Source organism: Mus pahari, chromosome 10 (genome assembly GCF_900095145.1).
Source record: "Mus pahari chromosome 10, PAHARI_EIJ_v1.1, whole genome shotgun sequence".
Classification (NCBI taxonomy): Eukaryota; Metazoa; Chordata; class Mammalia; order Rodentia; family Muridae; genus Mus; species Mus pahari.
The window spans coordinates 65,737,100-65,751,479 of record NC_034599.1 but is presented as its reverse complement, the minus strand read 5'-3'; the positions used below and the strand labels follow the sequence as shown (position 1 = coordinate 65,751,479).

The following is a 14,380-nucleotide window of genomic DNA, read 5'->3' as shown; positions in this document are numbered from 1 at the left end:
TCAAGCTCCATGGAATCCAATGGCCTCTTCTGACTTCATGTGTACACACACACAGGCACACACATACACACACAAGTGCACCCACATCCATACCAACACACACACATACACACATACATGAAAAAAATGCTGAGAACATGGGCTGTGGATGGACCTCAGCAGCAGAGTGCTTACCAATAAGTATGAGGCCCAGGTTCAATCCCTAGTCCTGGGGAAACAAATATGCTAAAAGCAATGTGGGTGTGTAGGAATTTATACAGAGATGAAAATGGTCTGGTTCCTGAGATCTTACAAGACTGCTCTTAGGAGTATGTATTAGAGGTCGCATAGATTTTTGGCAAAGACTTAAGTATTAAGGTGGCCATCAGAGCACTGTTCTAAGTAAAAAATAAAAATAAAAATAAAAAGATCTGGCAACAAACTAAACATGAATAAAACAGATAAATTATGTCACCTTTTAAAATCATGTTTGTGAAGAATTTCTATTGCTATGAAAAACTATTCCGGCAGATGAAAAAGAATATAAGGCCATTCATGTCTGGTCCCAGAAAAAGGCCAAGGAGACAACTATAGAAAGACTGGAGGGAGGGCTTGGTGCTTAAGAGCACACAGTCCTCTTGCAAAGGACTTGAATGCAGTTCCCCAAAACCCATGTTGGTACCTCACAAGTGCCTGTAACTCAAGCTCCGGGGATCTGAATACCCAGAGGGCTCTGTGGACACTTGCCTATGCACCCATAGACAGATGCACATGCATACACATAAATACAAATTAAAATAAATCCCACCTTTTTTAATCTGTGGAACAAACGTCTCTGGGAGGGGGGGAGATTGAAAGGGAACGCTCCAAATGTTACTTGGAGCATGGCCTCTTCCAGCAGCCTGATAGTGCCTCACAATGCGTGTTTTATGATGTTATTGTTAAGAATCTGTCTGGGGGCCTGTGAGAGAGTTCAGTGGGTGAAGGTACTTCTTGGGACCCACGTGGTAGAAGAGGAGAACCAACTCCCAAAAGTTGTCCTCTAACCTCTACACAGCCTATCCACACACACACACACACACACACACATATATATATATATATCCATATATATATATATATACACACACACACACAAATAAAATATAATAACAAATTCTTAACCTCCTTTGGTTTCTTTACTGCCATTATTGTGTCTGCACCAGTCTCTTCAGCTATGATGTGTGTGTGTGTGTGTGTGTGTGTGTGTGTGTGAGAGCTCAAGTCAAGTTTTTTTCTCTGTATCATGCATGCCCTCCTCTGGATCCTGTGTCTAACTCCTTAGTTGTAGTACTAAGTAGTACTAAGCCCCTCTCTACAGCACCCCTCCAACTTGTACTCTTCCACCGAATTTCACTATTTTAGGCATCAGAATCCCGTTTCTTCCTCCATTTCTCATGGACAGGAGTTTGGAGACTCTTTAACCTAGGCTCCACTGCAGCCTCTCCTCCCCAGCTCTCCTCCTGACATCCTCTCTGCAGCCCTCGGACAGGCACATAAAAAGCCTGCTTTCCCACCTGCCTCTAGTTCAGATCCAGCCAGGCCTGGATCATCAGAGGTGGGCAGCGTGCATTAGTTAAGAAGAGGAAGGAATGACCAGATGCACGCCTGTAACACGGTCAGCACACACACAGGAGAGGAATCCAAGGGCAGAAGTGGAGAGCGGTCGGCTGGGTTCTCTGTGAGCTCTATCTGGAAACGGTTTTTCCATCTTCTCCTGCACAGCTGGCGGGTCCTAGGCACCTGGGCTAGAACATGTTCTCAGAGCTGAATCCAGAATCAATATACACAAGAAGGAACCGGTCCTGGGAGGCCAGCGAGGGTAGATATTCATAAAAAGACAAGATGCATAGATGAAAAGTGCTAAATGCCGGGGCTGAATCTGAGCTCAGTTTCACAACACACCCACAAGATAAAGTCCAAGGTCTTTAGCATCCATGCTCTACCCTGCCAGCTTCTCTCTGTGTCTTCTGGTCATGAGCTCTCATGCTTCTGAGCCATCTTCATGCTCTTCCCTCAGCTGGAAGATACCACTCCCCATTCCAAACACACACAGTCCCAGTCACCCTTCCAGGCCAGGTGTAGCATTCCAGGACAATCCATTACCACCTACCGTGCTCCTCCACAGAGAGCCCCTTCAGGGTTTGTGCTACATACTATGCCTACAGTGAGAATAAACAGAGTGAGCTTGGAAAGGTGGCATGTAGTGGCATGCTCTCTCTGTTATGTCTCCAGCCCTGGAGACAGACCTAGGTTCAAATCCTGACTTTGCCTCTTCCCAGAATTGTGATCTAGGGTGAGGCTCACTGTCTGCAAACGTCATTCCCAATGGCCTTACCTACATTCCTCAAGCCTTGGAGTCAGGCCTAGTACATTGTTAGATGTTTACCAGACGGAGGGTTAGGTCCCTTACTTGTGTGGGGTATTCCCAAGTTCCTCCACTGCCATCTGGACACCCCACAGTGAGTATCTTTGGGTTCCTCAAAGATGGAGTTCATGCTGGTTCCCAGGATCATCCAGTAACCACCAGCTGGAGTTCAGAACCACCTGTGAGTGGTCCTAGGGCCAGCGTTGATGGAACACATGCCAGGCATAACGGATACTCCCTACTCTGTATTCCAGAGCCCTTTGGGAGAAGCTTTGGGGCTACTGAAACAAGCAAGCCATTAAAGAAGCCTGAGACCAGATTCCTGCTCTTCCAAGAGGAAAATGATCACCTGGGCTGTCGGCTCAGACCTCAGCACCCGGAAACACTGCAGGAGTGTGGCTTCAACAGCTCTCAGCCACTTGTCATGATCATCCACGGGTGGTTGGTAGGAAGTGCTGGCGTGCTGTATTCTCTGTGTGTTCCTGGTCGCTGTCTTTCTCCCTAGTGCGTTGGATTTGAATAACACCCATGATAACCCTACACATGGTGTTGGTAAAGCACCTCCCAGTGATAGTGGAAATGTTGTGTGTCTGTGTGTGTATGTGCATGAGAGTGCAGGTGCCCACCAAGGCCAGAAGAGGGCGACGGATCCCTGGGTCTGGAGTGACAGGTAACAGTGTGCTGCCAGGCATGGGTGCTGGGAACAGAACTCAGGACCTCTGGAAAACGAGTACATACTCTTAACCTTGATCCACCTCTCCAGCACCACATCAAAAATCTGCATGTGGGTTCTAAGGATCAAGCTCGGGCCCTGGGCTTATATGACAGGTGTTTTTCCAATGGAGCCTCTCTCCTACAGCTGACGAGTTGGGATTTATTTTCTATCATCTACATGAAAATTAGTTTTTGAAGAGCTGGCCTCAAACTCATCGTGTAGCCAAGGATGACCTTGAACTCCTGATCCTCCTAACTCCACCTCCAAGGGCTGGGATAACAGGTGTGTGTCACTGTGTCTAGTTTATGCAGGGCTAGGGATAGGACCTAGACCTTCATGAAATGCTAGGCAATCAGTCCACCAAGTAAGCGTGAAAATTATCCTTGACATGAAAATATTCTGAAACCCCTGCCTCGCCTGCTCTAGAGAATAAACTGGCACACACACACACACACACACACACACACACACACACACTGTCAGCTTCATTTTTCACTTCCTCTCCTCTGACCCCTCACTAGTACCCCTCCCTCATTCTCCTCTCTAGCTCTCCTCCTGCAGGCCATCCCTGCCACAGCCCAGCCTCCCCCAGGGCATGAGGAATGAAGGGTCCCTGAGTTCCCAGGCCCCAGCATCCTCTGGCTCATCTCTCTGCGGGGCTTTCTCATTCAGTTCCTCTGACCCACTAGGCTCTAAGTTCCTACCTGGAATAGGTTCTGCCCTATTCTTGTCTGACATCGCTGATCAATACCCACTAGACATTAGGTGCTCCAAAATGTTTGTTAGCTGAATTAATGATAGAATGAGTGAGTTTGGTTTTGAATTGCAACACAAAGCTGCAAGCTCTTGTAGAAAAATTGTGCTCTTTGACCTAAAGAATCTTGCTGGGCCAGAGTGTGCAACCTCTGCAGCCTCTACCACCACCACCATTACCGTCATTACCACCATTAGCATCACCACCATTGTTGTGTTTATAAACAGATAAAGAGAGGAGGGGATATGTTCTATGAAGGTGTAGTGAGGTACAGGAGAAGAGGGTGCCTCGGCGGGCCCATGCTGAGGCATCCCTTCCCCCTGAGGGACCAGCCACAGGACTGTATAATATAGAATAGAGTTCATTCAGGGCATGGGGAAGGGAGTCAAGAGGATAGGAGAGAGAGATAAAGGCAGAGAGAGAGAGAGAGAGAGAGAGAGAGAAGAGTAGAGGCCAGCACATGGAAAGAGAGGGGGGAAGGGAATGGGAAGAGGGGGAGGAGGGAAGAGCAAAGGGAGCAAGAGAACAAGAGAGAGGGGGGAGCACACAGCCCCTTTTATAGGGGTCAGGCCTACCTGGCTGTTGCCAGGTAACTGTGAGGTGGAGCTTAGACAGAATGCTAACAATCATCACCACCAAACATTTACACCAGAAATACTAATGCTGACAGCCACCTGAGCTGCACAGACTGTGGGCTTCCCCACCGTGGCTGGGCTCCTGGCTTTTGTTTTAAGAACTCTACACCCCACCACTCACTCTTTGGCCTTTTACAACCCTCCTGGAAGGAAGGCAACACTGCTGACCAAGAGCGGGGGACACATAGGCTAAGTAAAATGCCCGAAACTTAGCTCAACTAGGATATTTGTTCTCAGTAAACATTTCTTGAATAAACACAGTTCAGCTCCCCTGGAAGGATGGGAGTGGCCAATGGGGGTGGGCTAAAACTGAGGGATGGGGTTGGAACTTTACCATTTCCTTCCCTGCATCTTGACCTTAAAGTCTCCCAAATTTCTCTAGTCCCCAGACACACCACCCTGCCTCCTTTATGCTTCCACAAGACTGGAAGACCCTAGACCCAGCTGTGGCTGCCTTCCTGACCTCTGTTTATCCTCCAAGGCATAGCACAAACACTCTGGGAGCGAGCGTAGTGGGTACACTATTATCTCAAGTAGGGGGCACACAGAGCAGGTGTAAGGTCCATCCCACCAAAGGGAGACGAGACGAGGGCAGGACAGATGCTGTGGGGCCCCAGGCATGGCAGAGCTGACCTTCTGCAGTCAACTCTTGGACATAATTTTCACACACTTTTCCATTGTTTTAGGGCTCAGAAAGTGCTACCGTGGGGAAAGATTCAGACAGTGACTATCAGGTGGGGAGAATGGGGCAAGGTCTGCGCACACTGTCCTGAAAGTCTGGGGCTGGAGATGGGGTTGACACCATGTGGGTGGAGTTGGAGACAGACTGACCAATGTACAGGACAGCCGGGCAGGAGCTCGTCAAGCCCAGATATCCTCAGCATGAGGATGAGAAATCCTAGGCCATGGCCTCTCTGGTGGGGAGAAAGATCTAGCATTGTCCTTGAGCCTGAGAAAGAAGAGGGCTGTGTACTTAGGGACCCCAGGAGCTAGACAGGACTAGACAGGGCTCCCTCTGCCCTCGAAGTAAAGCTGACAGCCTGTGGCCCACCCTCAGGTGGATGGCTTGCTAGAAAACTGGATCTGGAAGATAGTGGGTGCACTGAAGTCCCGACAGTCCCAACCGGTGAACGTGGGGTTAGTGGACTGGATCTCCCTGGCACACCAACACTACACCACTGCCGTTCGAAACACCCGTATTGTGGGCCAGGACGTGGCTGCTCTTCTCCTATGGCTGGAGGTAAGTCCTCCCACCTGCTCCTCTTTCTCTAAGAGACCTCAGTGCCCAGACTGCAAGTCTGAGACCAGATATGAGGCCTCTCCTTTAGCTTTCTTCTCCCTACTCCCTAGCTGACACTCCTGTTTGCACACCCACCCAGTCTCCTGGAGCAGCAGTGTCCAGTCACTTCCTAGGGTATCCCACGGATCCACAGTGTGCTGGGAAGTGTACTGTCAACTTGACACAAGCAAGGGTCATCTGGAAAGGGCAAAGTCAATTGAGGAAATGCCTCTGTCAGATTAACCAGTAGATAAGCCTGTGGGAGCATTTTATCATTACCATCACCACTACCACCACCACCATTATTAATTATTGGAGTGGGATGACCACTGCGAATGGTGCCAGCCCTGGTCAGGTGATACTGAGTTGTATAAGAAAGCCAGGAAGTAGAATTCCTCCATTGCTTCTGGTTTAGTCCTAAATCCACGTCCCTGGCCTGGTTTCCCTTCAGGATAGACTGTAAGCTGTAGGCTAAAATAAACCCTTTCCTCTCCAAATTGCTTTTGGTCAGCATTTTATCACAGCAACAGAAAGCAGACTGGGACATACGGAGAGCTACGAATGCAGTCCAATTCAAAATCATAAAGCATAGTGAGAGACAAGCGAACTGGCTAAGCAAGCTTAGGCCCTTGCTGCAAAACCTGAGAACCTAAGTTCAAACCCCCATGGTAGAAAGAGAACTGACTCCCTCAAGTTGCCCTCTGACATCACACATATGTGTGTGCACACACACGAAAATATCATAATACTTTTTAAACATTGGGAAAAGAAAATTGAGGTTTTCCTTGAAGTATTTAAACTTTAAATGCATTTATCCAGCATGAACCTTGCAAACGATAATGTGTCTCACAATGTCATACAGAACAGATGTATATGCGTTCTTGAAGCCTGTGGGTCCCAGTTTGGATGTCCCAGTGTAGCCTGTGACAACTATACTTCACTCTGTAGAGCTCAGGGAATTCAAAATTTTTACATACATCTGTCCTAAGAAATCCAAATGCACAAGTGTGACATCCCACCTGTAATGACAGCCTTGAAAGGCAAGGACACGGGATCCCCAGTTTCTGCGGGGCATCAATGGCCAGGCAAAAACCAGACAGGCAAGAGGCGGTAATCACCAGGACATCCCAAAGAACAGTCACCCCCACCCCACCCCATCACCCAAGATGACAGCCAGTGAGGTGACAAGCCAGTTTCCTATAATCAAGCACCTGATTTGTGGGCAGTGCCGAGCATGGATGGATGCCCCGTGGAAGCAGGCCCTATACAAGGCTTCATCCTTCCACTCCCACCCCAACTTCTCCTTCCACCCTCTTGCCTTGTCTTGCAGGAATCTGTGAAGTTTTCTCGGAGCAAAGTTCACCTAATCGGGTACAGCCTGGGAGCGCACGTCTCAGGATTCGCAGGCAGCTCCATCAGGGGGAAGAACAAGATTGGAAGGATCACAGGTATGCCCGATGGATAACCCCACACAAGCTCCAGGGCTGCAGGAAGCGGGGAGCACGCGCCTGCTCCCTAGGCTCGTGGTCCTGATCACTAGTTGAGGGGTACCACCAAGCACTCCCTAACATGCCTTCTGTCAGGAATTGCTGCTATCCCATGAGAGTGCAGAACAAAGGACAGCTCTGTGCTCTGGCCTTTCTCCTAGCTGTTCCACAGGGCTCCAAGAGAAGATTCGAATTACATTTTTTATTAAGAAACTTTTACTGGTTTTGTTGTTTTGATTTATGTTTTTGTTTTTGAGAATTCATCTCCTGTAGCCCAGGCTAGCCTTCAATTCTATCTCTAGCTTGACACTACTAACTCCAGTGTGCATAAGTGCCTCACCCAGAAGGCATTGCTAGAGGGGTCAGAGTCCCACAAAGTAGGGCTATTGCTTGCTGAGCAAATTTGGGGACCGGAATTTGTTAGGATCCCCAGATGCTAACAATGTGCTTCCAGGTCAAGGGGTGTGGCATCCCACCTGTAATTCCAGTAAGCTTTGGGTTTGTTTGGGAGACCCTCACTGAATATGGTCAAAGAACAATCAAGGATGATTCCAGACATCAATCTCCAGGTGTCATGTGCAACCCACCCACATGCACACACACACACACACACACACATACACAAAGCACACACAAGGATGCCCCCACACATGTAAACATGCACACACACACACAAGCACACACAAGGGTGCCCACACACATGTAAACATGCACACACACACACACACACACACACAGCATTACCTACACACATATAATCATGCTCACCACACACACACACACACACACACACACACACACACACAATGGAAAAACAAAACAAAACAAAGGATCTCACAAAGTGAGCCATTATCAGGCCTCGCCCTGGCCCTCCCCATTCCAGCTGGCATTGTTTCAACCCAGCAGTGTAACCAGGCCACCCACACAGGAGACAGCAGGAGGCTCCTTACTCAGGAGTCATCTTGCTGTTAGCCTAAAGAAAGAAACAAGGATATCACCACTGCGGCTGCAGGGGGCTGGAGAGCAGGTGACCTCACTGCTCACTGCCAGTTCCTCCCTTGTCTACAGCAAAGATGGTAGCCCTGGGCTGAGGCCTGCCACCAAAGGTCCCTTCAGACAAGTCATGAGGAGAGCCCAGGGTGCATACATAATACCCTCCCCCAAGCAGTCAGCCAGGAGCCAGGCTTGTTCCTGTGAGCATGTCTCTCACTTGGAGGCTGAGCTTGCGAAGGCCCTACAGGGTCACATCTCCACCCCTTCCTAAGGTTTTGTTCTGGACATTCTATAGGATGACAGGAGCGTAGGAAGCCAGCTTGTTCGAGACTACCGACAACACACAGGCAAACAAATTCTTACTTCACCCAAGAAGTCAGAACTGCACAGAATGAGCGCCGTGGGCTGCTGCTTTTTATGCAAACAGATGCTGTGGAAACTACCAGGGGAGGCACTTAAAATTGATTTGCTTAAATAAATCAAGCATTCACTCATAACCTCACTGTTAGTTCTGATCCTCTCTGCAAAGCTCTTTCCCCTTAGAACAATACCTGGCCTGGGTAATTTTCAGCGCGTGAATTACCATGACTTTACACCAAAAGGTGGTTACAGGAAGAGGCTCTAGAGAAGCGCCAAGCACCTTCTTCCTTCTAGCTCAGAAAGACGAAATGATCAAAGAGGAAAGCCTTCTGCCCTCCCCCAACCCCACCACTAATCTAACCTGGCTTGCATTTCCCTATCAGGGCTGGACCCTGCGGGCCCAATGTTTGAGGGAACGTCCCCCAACGACCGCCTTTCTCCCGATGATGCCAATTTTGTGGATGCCATTCATACCTTTACCAGGGAGCACATGGGCCTGAGCGTGGGCATCAAGCAGCCCATTGCCCACTATGACTTCTACCCCAATGGGGGCTCCTTCCAGCCCGGCTGCCACTTCCTGGAACTCTACAAACACATTGCAGAGCATGGCTTAAGTGGTAAGAAGGGGAACTCACAGCCCAGAGCCTCAACCTCTTCCTCACACTCTCCTGGGGCCTCCAGGAGATCCTCATACAGCTCATGTTTGTGTTCACACAGCAAGGCTAGAGGCCCAGATGTGGGCTGTCAAAGGCCTTTTGGAGAGCTGGTGGTTCCCAGACAGCTGCTTCCCATGACAGTTCAGAGGGTCTCAGAGGGCAGGTGGGGGAGCAGCAAGTGACACAGGGAGCACTAGCTCTTGTGAGAGCTCTTCTAGTCCTATCTGTTCTTCTTTCCTTTCTGGAACTTTCCACCTTTAGGGGCTTTCACTCTTCAGAGCCACAGGAGGGTATATTAATATACCTTAGCATTTCATGTGTGCATGCATGCATGCTTGTACATGTGTGTGTGTGTCTATGTGAGTACATGTATGTGTAGATGGCACATGTGTGGAGGTGAATACTGAAACCAAGAGATAGCCTCCATCTTGTATTTGTTTTGGGTTTGTTTGGGTTTTTGTTTGGTTTTGTTTTTTTCTTTTGAGACATGGCGTCTCCCTGGCTTAGTTCTCACTACTCTGGCGATGTCAGTGTCTGGCCTAAGGATCTGCCTGCTTCTGCCTCCCCTTGGGGATATAAGCATACTACTCTACTTGGCTCTTGTACACGAGTCCTGGGATTTGAGCTCAAGTCCTTGTGCTTGTGTGTCAATCCCTTTACTGACTGACCTGTCTCCCCAGCCTAGGCTTTGGTGTCTGGACCACAGTTCTCACTCTTCCCTCTGGCCAGAAGGCTATGTCAGCTGATCCTACGAGGCATGACTGAGACTGTCCCATGCAACTTTCTGCTGCAGATCCATCGACATGCACATTGACAATGTATATCAATGTTATAAGTAGGGCTAAAGGGGGATTAAAGAACAGGCCAGTCAACAGCCACCGCACCTTCTAGGCACGTGCAAACTGCATGCATTCCAGATTTCCTGTGTTAGATGTCACCTGATGAGAACAGGTCACCCTACAACACCAGGGGACCTCAATTTCACATCCAAGCTTCCCATTCCCACCATCCAAATGCAGGCTGAGCACACTGCGGATTCCATCCCCCTCCTCACCTCCTTAGTATCCGAAAGACCTTCACACACCTCACTGCCTCACCACCTCCAGTTGGCAGGACTCCCAGCCTTCCTCCACACCCCAGAGCCTTCTGGGACTTTCCCCTTACCTCCCTTTACATCCTCCCAGGGTCACCATCCCTCCAGTCAGCAGCAGGTCTCAGTCAATTCGATTCACCCACTCTTTCTCAGAGCTACATCCCCTCCTTGCAAAGCTCAATCTTAAGATGTTTGGTCACCACTTGCCTGATATACACCCATTTTCTCTTTAAGCTAAACTTCAAAGGACATAACTACTTGTATGCACCCTGCTTGCCTAGCAGGGGGTAAGGAGGGACTCTGGTGTCCCTCACTCCTTCTTCTCCTTCTTTGCAGATGCTCTCACTCTAGGGCATTCCCCAGCCACACCTAGGCAGAAGGAGCTTGTAACAGCTTTTCACCATCATCCCCCTCCCCCGCCCCAGAATGGCTCTGAGGCTGTTTTCTCCTTTGTTACAGCAGCAGGGTCCGGGCACTGCTGGGGAGATGTGAGTGATTGCGTGGACAGCAAGCAGTGTGCTCCTAACAGGCACTCCGCAAGCGGAGCTGCTGGTGACAGAGATAAAACACTGAGGGAATTAATTGGTCCAGGCAAGATGACCTCTGCCTGACCTTTGCTTTAGGTGTTATTGTGTCTTCTGGTAGTTCCCTGGCATTCCTTTAAAATAATTGGCTGCAGATTAGATATTATAAAGGTCAAATTTCATGATGGGAGCAAGGGTCTATAGCTTCACATGTAGGGTGCCTGCACAGAAAAACCTGGGTTCCAGGACCCACTCTGTGATAACCCCAAGCACTGAGTAACCTCAGCACTCAGAAGCAGAGGAAGCCAGGAGTTCAAGGCCAGCTTGTGCAGCAGTGGACCCTGTCTTATAAGAAAAAGGTTGATGGAAGACAGTTCAGGGTTTGGGGCATTTACTCTGCAAGTGTGATGGTCTGAGTTGGATTCCCAGAACCTTGTAAAGGAGGAAGGAGAGCGTCGACTTCTAAGAGTCATCTTGTGATTTCAGCACTTGCACTGTGACATGTACACACACACATACACACACACACACACACACACACACACCACACACACTTTTAGTTTTTTATTGTATTTATTTATTACATTCTATTTATTTTGTGTGTGTTGGCAGGGCGCTGTATATGATGACAACTTTCAGGAATTGGCTCTCTCTAGTCTCCCTGTCCTAGTCACAGAGAGCACATGCAGGTCTTTGGGGCTGGCAGCAAGCCAAAACCCTCTCTCAGTAGGCCTTCTTGCTGTGCCCCCAAGCCCCTTCCACCTCAGAATATTAAACACATAACAATTTTGCCTTGGGGATTGGCCCCAGACCTGGTTGTGATAAGAAGAGAGGAAGCCCAAAGCCCTGTCCAGGTAACTCCCCCATCCAGACCTTAGCACTGGGCCTTTCCTAACCATGTGGGGATACCTCAGAAGGGGCTGTGCTAGCTTGCTGTATTAAACATTTGACTTTTTCCCAGTAACATGGGGTGCTAATAAAAGCACTTCCTAATCCATTCCACCATTGCACGATGATCTTAGTGTGGGACCTACAGAGGTCGACTTTCTTTAGCTTTCTGTTGCAACAGATGTGTGTTGTCTGGGAGACCTCAGCAGTCCTGTTACACACACACACACACACACACACACACACACACACACCACTAATCTGCCTAGGGCTGAAACCATGAGTTTGTTTTGTTGTTGCTGTTTCAGGTTTTTGTTTGGCTGTTTGGCTGGTTTGGGGGGTTTTGGTGCCACTTGGGGCTTAGAGTGCTAATGGTCTTCTCATCCTGTGTCTCAGCCATCACCCAGACCATCAAATGTGCCCATGAGCGCTCCGTGCACCTCTTCATTGACTCCTTGCAACACAGTGACCTGCAGAGCATAGGCTTCCAGTGCAGCGACATGGGCAGCTTCAGCCAGGGTCTATGTCTGAACTGCAAGAAGGGCCGTTGCAACACTCTGGGCTATGACATCCGCAGGGATCGGCCAGGCAAGAGCAAGAGGCTCTTCCTCATCACCCGAGCCCAGTCTCCCTTCAAAGGTAAGTGTCCCACCTTAGAGGTTCCGGAACTCTTCTGTGATACAGCGCCCAGAGAAGGAAGTCAGGAAGGAATTGCTGTAGGCATGCGCAAACTCGTAAGGACCTGTTCTGAGAGGTCATAAAGTCTTTCAGCATTGTCTTAACACCAGTGAGCCACCCAGTGCCCTTGTCCGCTGACAGCCTATTTCAGGGACTCAGTGCAGTTCAGAAGGTAGTAAGTCCCTTGGAAACAATTATTTCTCTTTATTTCAACAAAGTATCTTGCTCCAGGGACATCTAATGAGGACAGTACCACAGTGCTGTGGAAGGGACTCACCAGACTGCCTAAAACCAGTCAGGGATAAAGCTGAGGCATATGTTCCCAGTCTCCCAGTTCCTCTTCACTCTTTCCAATGAGCAAGGTTCTTATGGGTCCAAGCTAATGTCCCTCACATGGGGAATCAATGTTTCTATAGCCATATCAGATTGCCCTGGGGAGACTGGAGATGGCACCCTGTGAGATTTACCTGTTCAATTCTGCAATCAATATATCAGCATCCATAAAGGTAGCTATCCACTAACCCTATGTGGCTATGTAAACACTTTTTACATTTTCATTACTTTTATCTATTGTATAATATATGTGGGAGGATGGGAAACGTGCCATGGTGCACTTATGGGCATCAGAGGACAACTTGCAGAAGTCAGTTCTCTCTGTCCACCATGTGGGACTCAGGGATTGGATTCAGGTTCTTGGGCTGGTTGGCAAGCACCTTTACCCACTGAGCCACATTCTGAACCCTGATTTAAATACTTCAGAAAAGAAAAAAAAAACCAGAATGCCATTCCTCATACCAGCACCCACTCAAGGGCCCTGATAAATGCATGGCTGCTAAATCGGACAGCACAGAAATGAAACATTCCAGTCTTGCAGAACATTCTATTGATGGTGCTGGTACAAGGTGTTTAATGCAGACCACGTAACTGCCCCTTCTACAGTGACCATAGTCATCCCTGATGTGGGTTCCTGGCTACCACCAGCATTTTGAAAACCACTTGTAGAACTTTAAAAAGAACACATTTGTCCAACTTCAGTTTACAGAAAAGCCACAATCCATATTTTTCTAGGACATGTAGTAGTACTGTAATATTTTTGGTCAGGGGCTGGTGTGACAAGATAAATGTCACCTCCTGATTAACTCGGCCCACATTCCCCTGGCTCCTGAGATACTTGACAAAACCATCAAAGAATCTGTTTCTCTACAACCCCCAATGCCAGTACTCAGGTAAAATCTACTGAGTGCAGCTTTGGCAAAAGCAAAGCTGGAAATAGCCACCCAGTGGATCTAGGTAATTTATCAGCCACTTCCGTCCTCACTCTCTCGGGAGGAACTGGGTCCAGCTGGGAGGCTGTTTTTAAAGGATAGGGAGTCTGTATTAAGGCTTACTTAGTTAATGCTGGGTTAGAGTCTCCCTCTGAGTAGTTAGAGGAGGTAACCTGGTAGAGGGTCACACTTGACAGAGATGTGGGTTCTCTGCCTGGCATCATGCTGGATTTATTATCACAGTAACAGGAAAGGAGGAGAGGAGACAGAGACAGAAAATGCTGCAATTTGTGGGATGTGTTTCGTTGAGATTTCCTAGAAATACTTTGAGATCAGAGGGGTCACATCATTTGTGAGTGGTAAATACTATATATCAATATCTATGTACTATATCTATATACTATATCTATACTATACTATCTATACTATATCTATAGCTATATCTATAGCTATTTCTATTTCTTATACTATATCTACATCTACATTATTACTATATCTATATACTTTATCTATACTATTACTATATCCATCTATATCTATATACTCTGTCTATACTATGTCTGTATTCTATATATTTATATCTATATCTATATATCTATATCTATATCATCTATTTATTGTCTTAGCCAGGGTTTCTATTCCTGCACAACAACATGACCAAGAAGCA

General features: G+C 48.1%; 1 protein-coding gene across 2 annotated transcripts in view; it reads left to right on the top strand.

The window, feature by feature from the left end:
* The window catches only part of Lipc (lipase C, hepatic type), a 123,167-nt gene that overhangs the window by 95,636 nt on the left and 13,151 nt on the right, over positions 1-14,380 (top strand). Inside the window, exons 2-7 of one of the 2 annotated variants that reach the window (XM_029543006.1) lie at positions 2,641-2,831; positions 5,177-5,224; positions 5,548-5,730; positions 7,100-7,217; positions 8,993-9,226; positions 12,167-12,409. In XM_029543006.1, the coding sequence (XP_029398866.1) occupies positions 2,641-2,831; positions 5,177-5,224; positions 5,548-5,730; positions 7,100-7,217; positions 8,993-9,226; positions 12,167-12,409 (1,017 nt within the window). The remainder of the gene's footprint in view (positions 1-2,640; positions 2,832-5,176; positions 5,225-5,547; positions 5,731-7,099; positions 7,218-8,992; positions 9,227-12,166; positions 12,410-14,380) is intronic. The other variant, XM_029543007.1, reaches the window with a different exon arrangement.